The following is a 21905-nucleotide window of genomic DNA, read 5'->3' on the forward strand; positions in this document are numbered from 1 at the left end:
ACAAGGCACCTGGCCCGGATGGCATGCATCCTCGGGTCCTAAGGGAATTAAGTTCAGTTATAGATAAACCCCTTTATCTTATCTTTTGTGACTCTCTTGCAACTGGCAGAGTCCCAGTGGATTGGCGTACAGCCCACGTTTTCCCATTATTTAAGAAGGGCAAAAAATCTGATCCAGGAAATTATAGACCTGTAAGTTTAACATCAGTTGTATGCAAACTATTTGAGGGGTTACTAAGAGATACTATACATGACTTCATAGTAGAAAATAATCTTATTTCTCAGCATCAACATGGGTTTACTAAAGACAGGTCCTGGTTTTATGAGGTAGTGAATGCTAATATGGATATTGGGAATGCTGTAGATGTGATATACTTGGACTTTGCAAAGGCCTTCGACACTGTTCCCCACAAAAGTCTGGTGCAAAAGTTGAGGATGCAAGGACTGGGGAAGAGTCTGTGTTCATGGATAGGAAACTGGCTAATGGACAGAAAACAAAGAGTTGTGGTCAATGGATCATACTCAAAATGGGAGACTGTTAGCAGTGGGGTCCCACAGGGGTCTGTTCTGGGTCCAGTGCTCTTCAATTTATTTATTAATGACCTAGTAGATGCAGTAGTGAGCAATGTTGCTATTTTTGCAGATGATACAAAATTGTGCAGAATCATTAACTCTCAGGAAGATAGTGTCATATTGCAACAGGATCTGGATAGGATGGCTATATGGGCACATACATGGCAGATGAAATTCAATGTTGACAAATGTAAGGTCATGCATTTTGGACGTACTAATGGTCTAGCACCATACAAAATAAATGGGATACAGTTGGGGACATCAAACTTGGAGAAGGACTTAGGAGTACTCATTGACAACAAGTTAAATAATCGTACTCAATGCCAAGCAGCTGCAGCTAAAGCTAACAAAATTTTGGGATGCATTAAAAGGGAAATAAAAACTCGAGATGCTAGCATAATATTGCCCCTGTTTAACTCTCTAGTAAGGCCACATCTGGAATATGGAATTCAGTTCTGGGCACCACATTACAAAAAAGATATTGCAGTTTTAGAGCAGGTGCAGAGACGAGCAACAAAATTGATGCGTGGGATGGAAGGTCTCACTTATCGAGAAAGGTTAGATAAACTGGGTTTATTTAGTCTAGAGAAAAGACGCCTTAGAGGGGATCTAATTAACATGTATAAATACATCAGAGGGCAATATAATACCTTGGCGGATGAGCTTTTTGTCCCTAGGCCTTCTCAAAGGACTAGAGGACATGATCTGCGCATGGAGGAAAAACGTTTTAGCCATTTATTTAGGAAAGGGTTCTTTACAGTAAGAGTGATTAAGATGTGGAATGCATTGCCACAGGAGGTCGTTATGGCAAACTCTATACCTGCATTTAAAGGGGGCTTAGATGCTTTCCTTGCGTTGAAAGACATCTATGGCTACAATTACTAGGTAATGCCTAATGATGTTGATCCAGGGATTTTATCTGATTGCCATCTGGAGTCGGGAAGGAATTTTTCCCTTTAGGGGCTAATTGGACCATGCCTTGTAAGGGTTTTTTCGCCTTCCTCTGGATCAACAGGGATATGTGAGGGAGCAGGCTGGTGTTGTACTTTATACTGGTTGAACTCGATGGACGTATGTCTTTTTTCAACCAAAATAACTATGTAACTATGTAACTATGTAACTATATATTTAAATTGTACTTCTGTAATTCATGCATGAATATACTGGTTGGCTTGGTTGGCTATTTTAATACAATTTTCTGGCTGCATTACTGTGATGCGTAGCGGAGACAACGCCGCCCCGCCGGGCAACATGGCGACGGTTTCCGCTTCCCAGCCGGCTGGTTCCGCTTCACATGCGGAATCACTGGCGCTGGTGCATGGGGACACCGCCGCCGCGGCTGGCGGCATGTCCTGCAGGGCAGCTGGCGGACCTCGGTTCGCATTCATGCGCGGACCCTAGGCCTGGCCTCTCCAGTGCACAGAGGCAGAGGGTCGCGCGCGCGCAAGGAGGCAGGACTTTTACCTCCTACGTAGGAGGGTCAGCTGACTCTCCAGTCAGCTGACCCCAGGAGGCCTTCTCATTTGTTGGGCGGCTGGGTGGCGCTGCAGATGCGCTCCCAGCATATAAGGAGCCTGTGTTCAGTTGCTCTTTGTCTGCTGTCGTGAATACTTAGGTGTAAACGCTCAGACCTTAGCTCAGTTCCCGGGTGTTGACATCAAGGACGTCATACCTCAGTTTAGGATTGTATTGCATATTTATTTGTGTCTTGACTTTGGCTATCCTTGACTACTCTCTCCTCTTCTCGATTTTGTACCTTTGCCTATCTGATTCTTAGTTGCCGACCCTGCCTGTTAAACGGACTCTGAATCAGCCTTCTGTTCTTGTACTGCTGCCATCTCTCTGTTGCCTGTCTGACCTTTGTCCATTTGCCTGTCTGACCTTTCTCTTTTCCCCAGTGGAACAGTCCGACTTCCCCAGTCCGACTTCCAGAACTTCCGCAACCGGGTTTTGTCTTATTTCGAGTTACGACCAACTTTGTCAGGTTCTGAGCAGCAAAGGGTGACCTTTATTAAGATCTTATTGTCCGGGGACTCACAAACCTGGGCATATGGTCTTTTGCCCGAAGATACGGCACTGATGTCAGTTGAGGAATTTTTCAAAGCAATGGCTATAATTTATGATGATCCGGATGCTTCAATCACTGCTGAGAGGAAGCTCAAAACTCTCAGGCAGGGTTGAGATACGGTTGAGGTTTATGCGGCAGAGTTCAGAAGGTGGGCTGTGTCATCTAGGTGGGGGTCATACGCCTTATTAGACTGTTTTCTGTCAGGCCTATCAGACGCAGTCTCTGAACTAATGTTAGGGCACCCTGAACCGAAGTCCGTCGATGACGCCATTTCCTTGGCGATACGAGCGGACAGCAGGTTACACTATCAGCGTCAATCGAGAGGCAAGAATGCAGTTAGAGCTCTCTCTTTTGCATCCTCGTCACCTACCCCCTCTACTGATGAGCCGATGCAAATCGGACATTCTCGCTTGACTCGGGCCGAGAAGGAGCGCAGAAGGGCTGAAAGACTTTGTTTATATTGCGCAGAGGAAGGCCATATTGCTCAAAATTGCCCGAAGAAATCGGGAAACGCTGTCGTCTAGGTGTAGTTAGAGGTAATACCCTAGACGCACAGAGCTTACCTCTAAATCAGAATAATCGGTTACTTCTCCCGTGTTCCATTTCTTGTTGGGATTTGACTGTTTGCACTGAGGCTTTCATAGATTCTGGATCTGCGGCTAATTTTATAGACTACGAGTTTGTGAAAGGGCTGGGTATTCCTTTACAACTTTTAGACCGACAAGTAGTTGTTACCACAGTGGATGATTCTCCTTTACAATGCAGACAACCTCTCTCTCAGACACCAATGTTGTCATGCACGATAGGGGTTTTACACAAAGAGAGTTTCCAGTTTCTTGTTTTGCGCATGGAAACCTCCACCGTGATCCTCGGTATGCCCTGGTTACAGCTCCACTCCCCACAGATAGACTGGGCGTCAGGTCAGCTACTTACTTGGTTGCCTTATTGCCATACTCATTGTTTGGGGAAAATTGCCATTTGTGCTGCCAAGATAGAGGTTAAGGGGGTACCAGTACAAAACGCTGAGTTTGCGGATGTGTTCTGTCCTAGGTCCACCGATAAACTCCCACCACATCGGAGTTTTGACTGCCCTATCGACTTAAGATCTGGTTGTATGCCCCCTAGAGGTCATCTCTATAATTTGTCAGGACTTGAAAAGCTGGCAATGCGGGAATACATTAAGGACAACCTGGCAAAAGGGTTCATCCACCCTTCCCGGTCACCGGCCGGGGCAGGTTTTTTCTTCGTTCAAAAGAAAGATGGTGGGCTTAGACCTTGTATTGACTACCGAGGTCTAAACAAGATTATCAATGCAAGTATTTTCTCAAAATTGGACTTACGTGGGGCAAACAACCTGGTACGCATCAGGGATGGTGACGAATGCAAGATGGCCTTCAATACGGCCGACGGGCATTACAAGTACCTCGTTATGCCCTTCGGGTTATGTATCGCCCCGGCCGTCTTCCAAGAGTTAATAAACGAGGTATTCAGGGAGGTATTGGGGAGGTTTGTCTTGGTATACCTTTATTACATACTGATTTTCTCTCCAAACCTTGTAGAGCATCGTAAATATGTCAAGTATGTATTGAAGAAGTTGAGACAGAATTTACTGTATGCAAAACTAGAGAAGTGCCTCTTTGAGGTCACTCAAATTCCTTTTCTGGGGTATATTATTTCAACTTCAGGTCTCTCTATGGATCCAGAAAAGGTTTCAGCTGTCTTAGAGTGGCCGCAACCGGTAGGCTTGAAGGCACTTCAAAGATTCCTTGGTTTTGCCAACTACTACCGGAGATTTATCAAGGGATTCTCTTCGGTAGTAGCCCCTCTGACTAGTCTTACCAAGAAAGTGGCTGACCCATGGTCACCGGAGGCTCAGTCAGCCTTCGACACCCTGAAGAAATTGTTTTGCTCTGCACCTATATTGAGACATGTCGATGTCACCCTTCCCTTCATGGTGGAGGTGGATGCCTCGAAAATTGGGGTGGGGGCTGTCCTGTCTCAACGTTCTGGTCTGCAGGGCAAGACACATCCCTGTGCTTACTTTTCACGTAGATTTTCCCCTGCTGAAAGAAACCACGATGTGGGCAACACGGAGCTCCTTGCCATCAAGTTAGCCTTTCAGGAATGGCGTCATTGGCTGGAGGGTGCAGAGCATACTATTGTCGTATATACTGACCATAAGAACCTGGAGTACATTGAGGGAGCAAAGAGACTTACCCCCAGACAGGCCCGTTGGTTGTTGTTCTTTTCACGCTTCAGATTTGTTATCACATACACTCCAGGTTCTAAAAACGTCAAGGCAGATGCTCTCTCCAGATGTTTCGAGCCTGAGACAACCCAGTCAACATTTCCAGAGGGTTTTCTATCCTCCAAGGTGGTGTTAGCTGCCGTTGAGACCTGGGAGGATTGGGCAGCTACACTATCTACTTACCAGTTAGATACCCCGGAAGGGAAACCGGAAGGGGTTCTCTTCGTACCACTTCGTTTCCGATTACAAATCATGCAGTTGTTCCATGCCCATAAGAACGCAGGTCACCCTGGGGTCACTCGCACTCTGGATTTGCTCGCTAGGTGTGTGTGGTGGCCTTCATTGGCCTCAGATTGTAGGGAATTTGTCAGAGAGTGTGTTGTCTGCGCCAGGAGCAAGCCTTCACGCCTGGCTCCAGTGGGCACCCTACAATCCTTGCCAGTGCCAAGTGAACTGTGGACCCATCTGTCCATGGATTTCATTGGTGAGCTCCCCAGGTCCAAAGGCATGACAGTCATCTGGGTAATCGTAGAGAGATTCAGTAAGATGGCGCATTTTGTTCCACTTAAAGGATTTCCCTCAGCCCAAGAATTGGCCGACCTCTTCATACAACATATCTTCCGATTACATGGTATCCCGGATGATGTGGTTTCTGATAGAGGAGTCCAATTTGTATCAAAGTTTTGGAGGGCCTTTTGCCATACGTTGGGTATGAGCCTGTCTTTTTTGTCGGGGTATCACCCACAGACCAACGGGCAGACCGAAAGGGTTAATCAGGCTCTGGAGCAGTTCCTGAGATGCTATGTAGCGGATGCACAAACCGAATGGGTTAGGTTTTTGCCCTTTGCGGAGTTCGCGTACAACAACCTGAAAAGTTCGTCAACAGGGTTGTCCCCTTTTCAGGTTGTATCAGGAAAATCCCCTAAGTTTTCCCCATTTCCGGTGTGTTCCTCTCCCTTCCCGGCCCTGGAGGATTGGCAGAAGGCTTTGAGGGAGCTTTGGGGACAGGTGAAGAGGAATTTGGGAATGGCCTTTCAGAGAAAAAAAGACAGGCCGACAAGAGACGCTCTGTTGAGTGGCACTTTGCTCCAGGGGACAAGGTGTGGGTGTCAACCAGACATTTGGCACTCAGGCAACCGTCCACCAAATTAGGTCCCAGGTTCATAGGGCCTTATCCGGTGGTCAAGAGGATCAATGATGTCTCTTACGTTATTGATCTTTCAACCAGCATGAGATGTGGGAGGTCGTTCCACGTCTCTCTACTTAAACCGGCAGTGTATGTGGATTCCTCTCCCCCCCCCCCCCCCCAGTGGTAATAGAGGGTCAGACAGAATATGAAGTTGAAAAGATCTTGGATTCTCGCCTAGTGCAGAATTCGGTGCAGTATCTGGTCCATTGGAAAGGGTATGGTGTGGAGGACAGGTCCTGGGTTCCAGAGGATCGCATGCATGCTGAGAGATTAAGGAAGAGATTTCATCAGTTACATCCTGAGAAACCGTGTAGGAAGTGTCCGGAGTCCACTCCTCAAGGGGGGGTACTGTGATACGTAGCGGAGACAACGCCGCCCCGCGGGGCAACATGGCGGCGGTTTCCGCTTCCCAGCCGGCGGGTTCCGCTTCACATGCGGAATCACTGGCACTGGTGCATGGGGACACCGCCACCGCAGCTGTCGGCATGGCGGTGGGTCCTGCAGGGCAGCTGGCGGACCTCGGTTCGCATTCGTGCGCGGACCCTAGGCCTGGCCTCTCCAGTGCACAGAGGCAGAGGGTCGCGCGTGCGCAAGGAGGCAGGACTTTTACCTCCTATGTAGGAGGGTCAGCTGACCCTCCAGTCAGCTGACCCCAGGAGGCCTTCTCATTGGTTGGGCGGCTGGGTGGCGCTGCAGATGCGCTCCCAGCATATAAGGAGCCTGTGTTCAGTTGCTCTTTGTCTGCTGTCGTGAATACTTAGGTGTAAACGCTCAGACCTTAGCTCAGTTCCTGGGTGTTGAAATCAAGGACGTCACACCTCAGTTTAGGATTGTATTGCATATTTATTTGTGTCTTGACTTTGGCTATCCCTGACTACTCTCTCCACTTCTCGATTTTGTACCTTTGCCTCAGGGGTGTAGCAATGGCCATAGCAGCTGCTATGGGGCCCTGGAGCAGAGGGGGCCCAGTTAGCACTTATTGTATTCACTATTAACTTTATTGTATTCCACCACCCTCTAACTTTGTCTTAGTTCCCATGGACTATATGCACTGTAGATTGCATGAGAATGAAGATTGCCTAATGAACTCTTATCCATAGGTTAGGGAGAATGTAGCACTGCTCAAGAGTGCCTTCATTTGATGGCCCCATGAAAATTTTGCTATGGGGCCCCATGATCTCTAGCTACGCCACTGCTTTGCCTATCTAATTCTTAGTTGCCGACCCTGCCTGTTAAACGGACTCTGAATCAGCCTTCTGTTCTTGTACTGCTGCCATCTCTCTGTTGCCAAACCTTTGCCTGTCTGACCTTTCTCTTTTCCCCAGTGGAACGTCTCCCACTGGTGGGATATCTCTGAGGCTTGCCTCTCCGAGACGCCTGCCCTAGCAGACGATTACTGCCAGGGGCTGAGATCCCAATCTTCACCTGGGCCGAGGATCTCACACACGGGGTTCCCATTCAGAGGTAACCACACCTCTGAGGAATCACCGTGTGGTGGATATTTCCACAATCTTGTATATTGTACAGTGTTGATTGTTATTTTTCTGCTACGGTATCCAGAGGTTAGTTGCACTTGCATTATTGGTGATTCTGCAGATTATCAATAATCAGGTGACATCTGCATTATTGGTGATACTGCAGATCACTAATAATCAGATTCTCTCTGCTTACTGACACCGATCATTACAATTACCTGCCAGATCGATTTTTTCCAACATGTCCGATCTGAATTTTGATCAATTTTCGGATCGATTTACGTCTACCTTTATGGAAATTCAGATAGGACATGTTGGAAAAAAATCGATCTGGCAGGTAAATTGTATCGTGTGTACCTAGCATCAGTCATATGTGTAGAAGACCGTATTTGCACTAAGTTTGTATGTTGTACATGTTTGCAAGGGTTTACTATAAACACTCTAGTTCTCTCTCATTTGCCATAAAACACTGAGAGGTTAACTGGCTTCTTTTAAAAGTGGTTCTCTCATATGTAAATTTTATTGTGAGCCCCTTCTGAGGGGCATGTATTCTGTAGTGTAAAGTGCTTTTGAGAAGGTGTCAGTGCTATATAATAAATGAAGAGAAAGGGATCCGCAGACTTCAGTAGAGTGCATGAAACTGGTTGTATTTATTTCAAATCAACCATTGTTGCCCTTAGAAGCTAAACACACCTCCAGATCCTAAATCTGGAGGTGTGTTTAGCTTCTAAGGGCAACAATGGTTGATTTGCATATTTCAGCAGTGATGCACTGAGAGACATCTCAAGCCCACTCCAACCTGAATTATCACAAATTATTAAGGGGGCTTTTTGGACCATTGTAGCCCCTTACACACTCCAATGAGTTTTGGTTCACCATGAGCTTGCTGGTTAGTCTGTACTTATTTATTACAAACAAATCGACACGCAGGACATGAACATTCACAGGATCAAACTAAATGCATGATGATCACGAGACAATGACATCTGAAGTAGATATTACTTTTTGTAATATGAATGTTTTACTATTCATATGTAAACATCAGCTTTACTAAAATCACTTACCAAAATCATTCCTGCAAATAGCCATCAGAAGTTCTTTGTCATTGCAGGGTCGACAAGAATCTAGAAATTCATGAAAAAGAATGACACTAATTCAATATTTTTTCATGTATATTTGAGATGTATCAGTCTTTTTTCTTTTATTTTCTTTTTTTGTTGGGGGGGGGGGGGGGGTTAAAATAGATTTTAATTATACACAATATTTACCAGTTTTTTTTATTTTTGTATAATGCTGGAGCAGTTATTCAAAAATGATTCCTAAGTACAAAAAAAGCTTGTGTTACAGATTTTAGGTCCATCATGGTCCCTTCATTGGGAGTACTGTATAGCTAGGTCCCAGCTTTAGTCAGCTATACCTGCACCACAGCTGATTTGATGTTCGTTATCAATTTATTAAGCGATTGCCAATGTTTAGAGTTTGGCTATACAATAGCCACCGCCTGCTGAGCCAGTAGCTGGAGTATGGCTACGTAATAGCCTAACCCTAGCGTCTAGTTTACTCAGCATGTTCTGACATAGCTGCATGTTTAAATCATATTCTATGGTGGAATCCAATTTAACAAATGGTCTGTGTGCCAAATTTAACAGATTCACCTAGTGCCATATTAAGGTACCAACAAACAAGAATTTGGCAGACAGAATTTTTTTGTAGTAATATTTCCATCAAATTAAATTATATGACAGCAATGAGCAATGTGCAGTAGTTTACAGGGGCGTTGGTTTCAGTTAGCATATTCTTATTAGTATTTCAGTAATAATGGGTCAGTCAACCCAAAAGGAAGGTTTCAGTTACATGGATGGAGGCAGGTAAGCGGTTACTTCTGGTTTTTTTTTTAATATGAGATTCCAGCAGAAAATTGTTATAATTCTCTTCCCGATTCTGTTTTGGGAGGCTTGTAATTCTTCTTTCTATACAATGATTAAATACTGTAATACAGTAATTACTATATGGAGTACTATGTCACTTTTAATGACCATGACAGGAAACCAGCAATTACACCAACATAGTACCTAAGTGTGTGTATGGGCATCTAACAAAGTACACCAGAAAAGGAGTAGATATTTCATCTGGCATGACTTTGAATTTGTTAGAAGGTAGGTGACACTGACTACACATAGAAAATATTAGTAAGTTGTCCCATCTGTGTGACAGCACATTGGACGGCCCCATGGGTAAGTTAACCCCCCTCTCCCACGGTCACAGCTGTCTAATTTTAATTTCAATACCGAGTATCTTCAAGTTTGTAGTTACTTGAAATAGCAACACTAGATACCAGTTTGCTAACCCCCATTGAGTTCTAATACATCCTCGATTGTGAAAAAGGTTTTATTTGCTGCTGTCACTGCTGGAGGGATTTCCCCACTTACTGTCTGGACAGGAAGTGATAGAGATTTCCCCAGAGGAATGGCTCCCAATGGCATAATAACCCCAAACAAGTTCTAATACTGCTATCCAAAACTGTAATTTTTTGTATTTTGAGTTAGGCTTTGAGTGCAGCCTCAGCATGTCCAGAAATGGACGTATGTCTTTTTTCAACCCAAGTAAGTATGTAACCAGGGGTGCCTCAAACTTCCGCAAACCGCAATAGACTTCAATGGGGATGCGAACTTTGAAAACTAGAAACATTTATGCTGGCCACAAAAGGAGTCTAACACCTGGAGGGGGGCATGGATGAGTGGAATGGATGCCAAAAGTCCCAGGGGAAAATCTGGATTTGACACAAAGCAGCGTTTTAAAGCGGTATCGTCACCATAAAAATCAAATTTCAACAGCAACTGGTCTGAGTGTATTAAGTGATAAAGATGCTAATCCTGCATTCAAAACTTTCAAAACTTTTTCTGCTGTTATGATTTGGAGTTATCACTGGCCCTTTAGTAGTCGGTGCCAAAGAATTGCATGCTGGGGGTTCTTTTTATCTATAATCTATTCCTTCTCTTCCCTTTATTTCCCTGCCAGCTCCTTATCTGAAACCTAATCCCCTACTCACTTGTGTTTACAAGCAAGGCTGAGGCGACTCAGCGATTGGAGGAGACAAGAAAAAAAGTAAAGGGCAGAAATGACATCACGAGTTAGCCTTAACTGTGGGCATGGCCCCCACCAGGAACAGAATTCTCCTCATTTACTATATAACATTCACTGAAATCAAAACGTGGACAGTATAAAACATGTGTTATGTAAGTAGATCAAGTATTTATCTACTTACATATGTGTTTTTTTTCCCTGGCATAGTATGGCTGATCCTACTGCTTTAAGGGCAGAAATCACATTGGGCTTGATTCACAAAGCGGTGCTAACCTACTTAGCACGTCTAAAGTCTTTAGACGCGCTAACCAGGGTGCTAAGTAGGTTAGCACCGGATTTCTCAATCAGATCGCGCGCTAACTTTGCGCGCGCAAAGTTTTACGCGCGCTAAGTCCCATAGGCTTTAATAGGCACTTCGCGCGGAGCGCCCTGCGCTCTGTGCAGTACGCGCGTAAAGTTTTATGCGCGAAAAGCTTGTTTAGACGTGCTAAGGGGGTTTTCACAGGCGTGCTAACAGTTAGCACCGCTTTGTGAATCAAGCCCATTGAATGCTAAATTGCAGGACTAAAGTGCTTTCAAACATCTTGCATGTGTATACATGAATTAGGGAGTGTAATTAGAGTACTGCTTCACACTGACACACCAAACTCACTGTGTCACGCACCGCAAACAGATGTTTGCGTAGTGACGGCCGTGCTGGACTGGTGCGCACCATCGATCATAGTGAAACAATCTGTCAGTAAAAATGAATGCATGTATTGACAGCTATAGGCTAGGGTTACTAATAACAAGATTGGTATGATTAAATTGTGAGGGGGGCAAAGTAGAGAGTAACAAGGAACATTTTAATTGCGCTTTTCTCCTGGCAGCCACTAAGACTCAGAAGCCAGTAGCAGTGTTAGGGAGGTCTCCTACTGAATAGGAGCTGGCTTACTAAGTAGGAAGAGCTGAGATTTGCACCCAGGTCACCTGTGCAAGAGGCAGAGTCCTTAACCATTGCACTAGCCAACGAAAGGGAAGAAAAGCATTTCTATTTAGCTTTACTATATGACAAGAAGACAGCAGCACAAGGCGAAGGGGGGAAATGAAGGTTAATGAGGAAGAGAAGATGAGTGGCAAGATACTGAGAATAGCCTGAGAGGGAGCAGAGAGCTTATCTGTATTGCAGTCTCACATCACACAGAGGTGACTTGCCTGTAATGTGACTCATGTCCCTGCCAATCTCTCACACAAGGCTGCAGCAGCCCTCTTGGAGTCTAGGGACTGTCAAACTTTTAATTCTGTCTTTACAATGGTGAGAGAGCAGAGTGAGTTTTTTTTTCTATGGACTCTGCAGGAGGCAAGCCTTTCTTCTGCATCATGCTGTGTACATTTACCCGCTTGCTGTTCCCCTGTAATTTCAAATTGTACTTTTATTTCCCTCAGCCAGCCTTATACAAAAACAGGAATGCACCAGGCACTGTACCAGCAGCCTAGGGGAAAATCTCCCCCCTCCCCCCGGCCAGTCCATTCTGGAATGCCTACCTGCTTCCACAGAAAGACAACATCCTCCTCTTCTCCTGATATGTTTTCTTTTCACGGCAGTGGCGGCGCCAGGGGGGTGCTTGGGGGTGCTCAAGCACCCCCTAAATTTGTCCAAGCACCCCCAAAGCACCCTCTGGCGTGAACTGATTTCAGGCGTCTAAGAGACGCCGAGTCAGTTCACAGCGGCAGCCTGAAGCAGCAGAGCAGGGCTACGGTAAGATGGCCGCCCGAAGCCCTGCTCTGCAGACTTGGAGTCTGCAGTGCAGGGCTTCGGGCGGCCATTTTCCTGTAGCCCTGCTCGCTGGGTAATGCAGGCTGCAGGAAAGAAGAGGATCATGGGAGCTGAGCTGCGTGCCACAAGGAGGTCGGGAGGGGAGAGGAGGAGGTCGGAACAGGAGGTCTTCTGACTAGGTGAGTAAATGGGTTTTTCTTTTCTTTTTCAGGTGGTGCTGCTGATTGTGGTCAGATCTGCGGAGGATTGTGCATATTGGGGTCAGATCTGCGGAGGATTGTGCATATTGGGGTCAGAACTGCTGAGCATTGTTGTGCATATTGTGCTCAAATCTGCTGAGGATTGTGCATATTTGGGTCATATCTGATAAGGATTGTGCATATTGGGGTCATATCTGATAACGGTTGTGCATATTGGGGTCATATCTGATAACGGTTGTGCATATTGGGGTCATATCTGATAACGGTTGTGCATATTGGGGTCATATCTAATAACGGTTGTGCATATTGGGGTCATAACTGATAACGGTTGTGCATATTGGGGTCATATCTGATAATGATTGTGTGTATTGGGGTCATATCTGATAACGATTGTGCGTATTGGGGTCATATCCGATAACGGTTGTGCATATTGGGGTCATATCTGATAACGGTTGTGCATATTGGGGTCATATCTGATAACGGTTGTACATATTGGGGTCATATCTGATAACGGGTGTGCATATTGGGGTAATATCTGATAACGGTTGTGCATATTGGGGTCATATCTGATAACGGTTGTGCATATTGGGGTCATATCTGATAACGGTTGTGCATATTGGGGTCATAACTGATAACAATTGTTCATATTGGGGTCATATCTGATAACGGTTGTGCATATTGGGGTCATATCTGATAACGGTTGTGCATATTGGGGTCATATCTGATAACGGTTGTGCATATTGGGGTCATAACTGATAACGGTTGTGCATATTGGGGTCATATCTGATAACGATTGTGTGTATTGGGGTCATATCTGATAACGGTTGTGCATATTGGGGTCATATCTGATAACGATTGTGCGTATTGGGGTCATATCTGATAACGGTTGTGCATATTGGGGTCATATCTGATAACGGTTGTGCATATTGGGATTATTGAACTTGTTTTTTGTTGAAATCTGCTCACATTACGTGTATTTTCTTGAGAAAACCTGCACAATTATGTGAATTTTCTGGGGAAAGGGTCACCAAAACTTGGGCCCTCTGTCTTTGCGTTGCACTTTTAAAGGGAAGCCGAGGTGAGAATAATATTGAGGCTGCCATATTTATCTCCTTTTAAGCAATACCAGCTGCCTGGCTGCCGTGTTGGTCCTCTGCCTCTAATTCTTTCAACCATAGACCCTGAACAAGCATGCAGCAGGTCAGGGGTTTCTGACAATATTGTCAGAACTGACAAGATTAGCTGCATGCTTGTTTCTGGTGTAATTCAGTTCACTACTGCAGCCAAATAGATCAGCGGGGCTGCCAGGCAACTAGAATTGTTTAAAAGGAAATAAATATGACAGCCACCATATCACGCTCACCCTGGGTTCACTTTAAATTACAGTTAGCCCCGCCCTCATCTGGTCATGACCACGCCCATTTTTTCGCCGCAGCGCGCTTCGCGCGCCGCAGGTTGTAGCCACACCCATTTTTTGCCGCAGGTCGTCAGCTCCCCCAGAAATTGGTCCAGCACCTGCATAGCACCCCCTAAAAAAATTCCTGGAGCCGCCACTGTTTCACGGTCATAAGGAGGGGTGGGATAGGAGTGCACAGACACACTCTAGATCCCAAGATAACACTAATTAGGAAATGTTACAGGCTTAGCAGATGCTTTAATTAGAATTTTTTTTTATCTCTGCACCCTTAGTTTTCAGTCTCTAAGCCGCCTCTAGATAAATCTTCTCTCCAGGCAATTGCCTTATCAGCTGGTGCCTAGTGGTGCCTCTGTATGTAACAAATCATCCAATACAAGCTGAATGTCTTACCTTGTGCATGGTCCGAATTGTGGAATAAAGGTCCTGAATGTCCATTATTAAGCACTTCATAATGGAAGCCTGCTGTTCTCCTGCTCAAGTCTTTCTGGGGACTAGCTTGAAGAAATAAAGCCACTCTTTGCATTTTGTCCATTTCAAAGCAATGAACCTTCCACACGCCACCTGCTTCACCAGGTAAGAGGAGGAGTTGTCCTTTTTTCTCCACGTACATATTGGCACCTTGAAATTCTGAAGTAGGTTTTATACAGACTGTTGAATACTTGCCATTAACTAGGTTGGGTTGGAGAATTACACGCAAGGCCTTGGATGGATACAGCCATTCTAACAAGCCTTCTGTGCAACACAGGTGAACTTGCTGCACAGCACGAGAAAGAGAGTCCCAAACCAGACCACTGGAAAAAAAAAAGAGGACATAAAATGTTTATATTTGTAAAAACTAAAAGCACTGCTTAGGGTTACATACCTTGGAAAAGCTCCATCTAAAAAGTTGCAAATGTATTGGACATTAGAGAAAATTTTGATTGAAGTCTAAGATTGCTTTGATCCCTATTGGTGAGAATTCCTCTGGCTAACACTGGAGGGCACCTCTATCGCGAAAAATTGTAAAATTTACAATGCATGTAAACACATACAAATAAGACATAGGTTTCTTCAAGAGTAAAATGATACATAAATTACTTTTCTCCTATGTTCCTGTTGCTTACAGTAGGTAGTAGAAATCTGACTGAACTGACAGGTTTTGACTAGTCCATCTCTTCATGGGGGATTCACAGCATGGCCTTTATTCTTTATAAAGACATTCCCTGAAAATAATTTATACGGAGATGCTGGCCATGGATGGTGCAACTGCCATTCACTACGTGCTTTTGAAAAGAAATAAAACCCTGGGAATCCCCCATGAGGAGATGGGCTTGTCTAAAACCGGTCGGTTCTGACAGACATGGTGACAATCACTGCACACTATGTCACAGCATGCCAAAGACTGGGAGGAGCATAAATGAACTGTAAACCTAAAAATGCCCACAGATTGTACCCCCATGCCACCCCCTTTCCATGTCCCTCATTTCCCTTTGCTTTGTCAATGCCTGTATGAATAACAGTCATGTCAATATATATATTATTGATTTCATTTAAGATATTCTCTCTCTCTCTCTCTCTTTCTGTGCTCTTCTCAGTCTTTGTCCACTCCTCCTCTCTCACCTTTTGTTTTCCCCTCCCTTAGTACTGGGTGTATGTCTTTTTGTACACTGCACAAAATGTCATGTCAAACAGGTCAGCTAAATAAAAGACTTCAATCCTGTATCATCTTTCCTTTCTTTCTGCTTCTCTCCCTAACCTAAAGCTGGCCATACGCGCATCAATGTTTACTATCGAATCTGACGGTTTTATGTGATACAGTGAGCTGCATGGAACCTTTAGGTTAGAAAACCATAGGTGCTTCCAGTATAGGTTAGGCAGACATAGGTGCCTCCAGTATATGTTAGCCAGCCATATATAGAACAGTATAGGTTAGCCAGCCATAGGTGCCTCCAGTATAGGTTAAACAGCCATAGGTACCCACAGTATAGGTTAGCCAACCAAAGGTGCCTTAAGTATAGGTTAGTCGGCCATAGCTGCCTCCAGTATAGGTTGGCCAGCCATAGGTACCCTCAGTATAGGTTAGCCAGCCATAGGTACCCTCAGTATAGGTTAGCCAGCCATAGGTGTTTTCAGTATAGGTTAGCCAGGAGGATGCGGGGGGATCTCATGGCCTAGGGTGGGCTGGAGGAACACCCAGATAAGTACCAATTCTTTTTTTTTCTACCTGCTCAGAATCCCTTTAATATTAACATTTGTAAATAAGAAATATATCTATTTAAAGGATGGGAGTAAGGTTTAGAGTCAAACATTTTTAAGTAGAAAAATACAAATATTTACATAGATCTTTACATCAGTCCTGAAATGACATGAGGATATGGAGTAACAGAGGGATATGGTTTCCAAAGAAGGACTTCAGAGGGACAGTTGGGAGCTATGAGGGAATACTGTAAGGGAAGTGGGGGACCACCAGGGAAAGCTATATGTGTATGGTGGATCACTAGACTGCTAGTGACAGCAGTGAATGGGAGGGTGTCACATGACACGCTGTCATATCCTGACAGTGTTTCACGTGACGCCCTATTGCCATGGAGACCTGACACTGGAAGTGGCAATTAGGTGAGTGTTAACCCTCTCTTACTGGGCCTTGCAACTGTGCAGGGAGGGAAGGGGAAAGAAAGGAAAGTGGTTTGCAGCTGGCAGCCTGGGCTGCTTAAACTTTGTCCAGACCTGATTAAGCTGAAATGCCGCAGGAAGCCCATGTAAACCGGCTCTTATTGTAGACTGCTGTGCATTGCAGAATAACTGGACAAACATTTTATACAGAGGAATTAAGTATCATGCACATTTCCACAAAGTTGGCAGTCAAATTTAGGAACTCTTTACAAAGCAATCATACACTTAGCAAATGCTCACAGTATTAGCAAAACTATCAAAAATTATGGAAACTAATTTTTCTCTGTATACGCACTCAGTGGCATAGCTACAGATGTCTGAGCCCCATGCAAATTTGGACCAGGGAAGCCTTGTTGCGCTATATTGGGTTGTGGTATGGTATGTAGCGCATTGCCGCTAAACACGCTATTACAAGAAAAAGTGAAGGATATTTTATATTGACTTGTATGCTTCACTGTACCCGAATCCCGATGCGAAGTGCATTGCTGCTGTCCCGATCTGTTGAGTTGTGTTCCTCTTGTCACAATTGACACTGTGAACTTAGCCTCAAACATTACAGGTTTACTTTAATTGAACCTTTGCATGCTGATTAAAAGGAAAGTTTAAAGTAAACTGCTCAGATTTGATTGCTCACACTGTCACACAACTGGTATATGCTATATAGTTCAGTAAAATTTTATAGTTCAGTAAAATGCCCTACTGGGGTTGATCTCAGAATTCTGCACCAGTTCAGAAATAAGTCTGAAGACAGATATGTTTAGTGAATTACAGAGCAAGTGTCCTGGTTGTTCGAAGGGTTAAAATCAGTACTTTTTACAGAATTATTGCATAAATCAGCACAATGCTACCTCCTTGCTTGATGTGTCTCTGGGCCAAATGACATCAGAGCTGGCAGTGCTGTGGCGGTGGTGTATACTTATCTCCAAAGGCATCCTCTCCCTGCATGAATCACCGGTGTCTGCACTGACAAATTTCCAGATAATGTGATTCTCATCATTACCAAATAAACACAAAATTCAGTTATAACCCTAAAGTTGCCCATACATCTAGAGACTGGAACCCACTAGAGAGTGTCCACCGAGTCTTTGTCATACTTCCATATTTGCGTCCCACCTGTCTACCACATCTCGTGTGAGTGTATGACATCACTGATTGAGTATATCACTTCCATCTAGTGTGATCGACCGACTCAATTAATTTTGGCAGAAAATTGATCAATCCAGCATCATTTGAAGCATTCACTTTTAGCGGACTTTATCAAAGTGATCGAACTGCCAGATAACTACTGAAAAAAATAAAATCAATAAGCTTGTAGCCACCATTAGTTACATTGGTTGTTCTCCATAAAGTACTACAGAAATTGTCTGTGCAATATAAATGGTGAACAATACTACAATACTATATTATAAACTCATACAAGGATATGTTCTGCCTTTTAAATTGTTTGGATGTGTGTACAACTGTACAAATGCATTTAAAACAGATATAATGCACAAAATAAATATGAATCAGAAAATATATTGTCCTGATATTGATATGTATATGATTAACATGCCATTGCATAAATTACTGCTTTCCCATTTTTATACAGTTTAAATCAATATACAGTACCTTCCTTTCCAGTTGCAGAAGGCCCCAGCACTGCACGGCTCTCCTCTGCTTAGCAGCAAAATGCATGTAAGCAGCAAATCCAGCAGTATTGACCTGTTCATGTTTTGATCCTTGAGACTGACCAGCTCAGTAGACAACAACAGAACATGGTGTGGATTCATCTGTCTGCAGCCAAATGCCAGACCACCCCTATCAGCATCCTCAAAAAAAACTCTCTCTATTCATAGAAATCTAATGAAAAGGAGCACCATGAACTGTGCAAAGAAGATAGACTGGTCTCTTTCACATTCAACAACCTGCACAATTTACTGCAATTAGTTTATTGGCAAACTGATTTTCTTTAATTTACTAAGCTTTACAGGTTTTGCATCTTAGCTGCTAATCAATTGTTTATTCCAAAACATTAAATCCTTAAATTAACAGGCAGCCGGTGTTTAACTAAGGAGTTTGGGGCCCCAGTGCGAGTTTTACATCGGTCCCAGGGACGGATTTCTGGGAAGGACACAAAGGCCATGGCCTGGGGCGATAAATCAAATAAGATCAAAAGGGCGGCAGGACTTGTAAAGAGAAGAGGTCATATGATAAAGTAAATTATCTCTTCTGGTCCAAAGCGCAACACCCTGCTCTGCATTGATGTCTAAATTCCAGAGTTCTCCAATCCCTGCATGTCTGATGATGATCTTGTCCTCTGTATAATGGACATACATGCTGCTGTGTAAGAAGTGCCAGTTTACAATAAAGCAGACAGAACTGCATTCAATTTAAATGCACACATGCACAGAGGAATTTCAAGAAGTTTTGAATCAGGATGATACACTGTACAATACTCTATTGCTACAGAGGAATTTCAGCTCTGCTAGTTAATTCTCCCTCTCTCCTACAGCTGACAGAATGACTCCTGTTAATGCCTTTCTCTTATCTAAAGCTAAATGTATGTTTTTTTTTCCTTGCTAGCCAGGGATGTTTATGGTAGCAGTGATCTCAGTTTCAGTTAACTCTTTCCTGACTCATTTTAAGATCTGTCTTTTTTGTTTTAAGCACTAAATTGTCACTGTTTAAAGGGCACCTACATCCATGCCATTGCATGTAGTCCTTCTAATTACCTGTAGCAGTAGAGCATTGAACAGAGTCAGACATCAGTGAAAGCAGAAAGTTTTTAATTAGGATTATATCATTTATTGGCTAACTTAAAAGAAAAAGCGCACTGAGCTTTGCACCAGACTTATTTGAGTTTTATGCTCGTTTCTATTGCCTGATGGAGTGGGAAATGCCAGCGAAAAGCGTTGCACTTTCTAGAGTATATAAATAAATTTGTGTTGTATATGATTGTGAGTATAGATAGATACTTATTATCATATCCACATACCAGTATATACTACACTATATTGGGCTCTCCGTGTCTCTATTCTGTGTTCCATCCCTACAGGAGCTTTTTTTAAGTGCTTGGGATTTTGAAAAGGTCTTGCTAATGCAATAGGGGATTTTTTTCAAAATCACATCGCTCCAGTGAGAACACATAGGATTACATTAGCAAGAGCTTTTAAAAACACAAAACGCTTTAGAAAAAGCTCTTGTAGTGTGAGCCAGCCCTGGGGCCTGTGATCTGCTACAATGTGCTATCGCAAACGCTAGCGACTTGTGGTAGCGATTTGCAAGCAATTTTGGGAGCGATTTCCCTGCTCCTATACAATACATTAGAACAGAAATGCTCCCAAAATGCTGCATGTCCTGCGACTGCAAATCTGTCCCATCCACTTACATTGGAAGAGCGTTTAGGGAAATTGCTAGCAATTGAAAATGATGGAAGAAGAATCCCGCATGAGGAAATGGACTGACTCAAAACCTGTCGGTTCTGTTAGATTTTTAACTGTCTACTTTTTTGCGATGGTGGTCCTTTAACCCTGATGCATCAGGTATCTATTTAACTAACCAAGCAGCTCGGGGTGACCCAAACCACTAGAAATGGATAGGGGATAAAAAAGACCAAAAAGTCCTCCTACTAATAAATGATGCTTGGTGAAATGTGTCTTCTTAATACATTAAGAAACTTGCATTAATTTAGTTATAACTGAACGCCTGTAGTTACCCACAATGCACCACTACTGAATATGCAAATTATCTCTTTTTGCCCCTATAAGCCAGGCAAGTATCCAGAACCGCTGGTGAATAGCAAGCCTACAACTTTAAATATTACACTGCCACAACAACCCCACATGTAGATAGCCTGTTTCTGACTTTTGGTCCTCATCAGTACATGGCAAGGATTGATATGGCTGTATGGGATAGGGCTTGGACCAGTACAACAGAGTAACCAAGCAGCTCGGGGTGACCAAAACCACTAGGAATGTATAGGGGGATAAAATAGACCAAAAAGCCCTCCTACTAATAAGCAATGCTTGGTGAAATTTGCCTTCTTAAAATAGAAGGAAACTTGCAATAATTCAGCTATAATTGACCATTTGTGGTTTCCCGCAATGCACCACTACTGAATATGCTAATTATCTCTTTTCTCGTTTGGTTACTCTGTTGTACTGGTCCATTGTGTAGATAAACTCTCATACTACATGGAGGTGGTAAAATTGGTCATAACTGGACAATCAAATTTGAAGGTGTCTACCAGGCTTCAGGCAAGATATTGCTCATTGCATTCCTTTTGGTTCATATGAATGCCTACCCCCACCCACACATTAACAGAAAAGCATTGTAGGAATTAAAATGATCAGTTGAGTAAAACTACATTTGAATGCTTTAAAGTGTCCTTAAAATACAGAGTAATGTCCCAGAGAGTACATAATGATAATCAAGCAATGCAGGAAATGTATTGTACAATTGCAGCTTTGTGTGTATACAGGGCCGCCATTAGAAATTTTGGGGCCCCTCACAAATCATCAGTCCGGGCCCCCCCCCCCAAACTGAGAAATGTGCGTAGCCATTACATGTTGGCAGAGCTAGTTGGAGGCTTGCTGTCCACAAATTAATCACGAATAACCACGGTGGATACTCGTGATTCAAGTTAGCTCCAATTGCCACAGCTGAGCGGCTAGATGCGGCAGGGTTAATTACCCAGAACGCCACTCTCCGCCCAGCGTTTCAACGAGGTGCAAGTGTCCGAATGGACGCGTTGCAAGCCTCGATATCGAGCACTTCCTCCTTCAAGCCGGAAGGAGGAAGTGCTCCATCATTTTTTTAGAACCTCCCAGTTTTCTTTTCTGTTTAAAAAAGCTAAAAAAAAGTAGGTTTAATGCTATTGTTTCATATGGTAATGATTCAGCTTTTCCCATAGTCTCGCAGTTAGCAATCATGTGACCCCCAACAAGACAAATTCAGCAATCATGAGGCCCCCAACAAACCATGAGGCCCCCAACAAGACAAATTCAGCAATCATGAGGCCCCCAACAAGACAAATTCAGCAATCATGAGGCCCCCAACAAGACAAATTCAGCAATCATGAGGCCCCCAACAAATCATGAGGCCTCCAACAAGACAAATTCAGTAATCTTGAGGCTCCCAACAAATCATGAGGCCCCCAACAAGTAAAAATTCAATCATTAGGCCCCCAACAAGACAAATTCAGCAGTCATGAGGCACATAAATAGACAGCATTTCACATAAATAGGCAGAATGACCCCTTAT

General features: G+C 43.8%; 1 protein-coding gene across 1 annotated transcript in view; it reads right to left on the minus strand.

Moving 5' to 3' along the window:
• LOC137536741 (meteorin-like protein) overlaps positions 1-21905 on the minus strand; it is a 45577-nt gene that overhangs the window by 8899 nt on the left and 14773 nt on the right. The window contains exons 2-3 of the mRNA XM_068258959.1: positions 14400-14800; positions 8617-8676 (exon numbers count right to left, since the gene is read on the minus strand). Of these exons, the coding sequence (XP_068115060.1) occupies positions 8617-8676; positions 14400-14800 (461 nt within the window). The remainder of the gene's footprint in view (positions 1-8616; positions 8677-14399; positions 14801-21905) is intronic.

The sequence above is a fragment of the Hyperolius riggenbachi genome, chromosome 10 (assembly GCF_040937935.1).
Source record: "Hyperolius riggenbachi isolate aHypRig1 chromosome 10, aHypRig1.pri, whole genome shotgun sequence".
In the NCBI taxonomy this organism is placed as follows: domain Eukaryota; kingdom Metazoa; phylum Chordata; class Amphibia; order Anura; family Hyperoliidae; genus Hyperolius; species Hyperolius riggenbachi.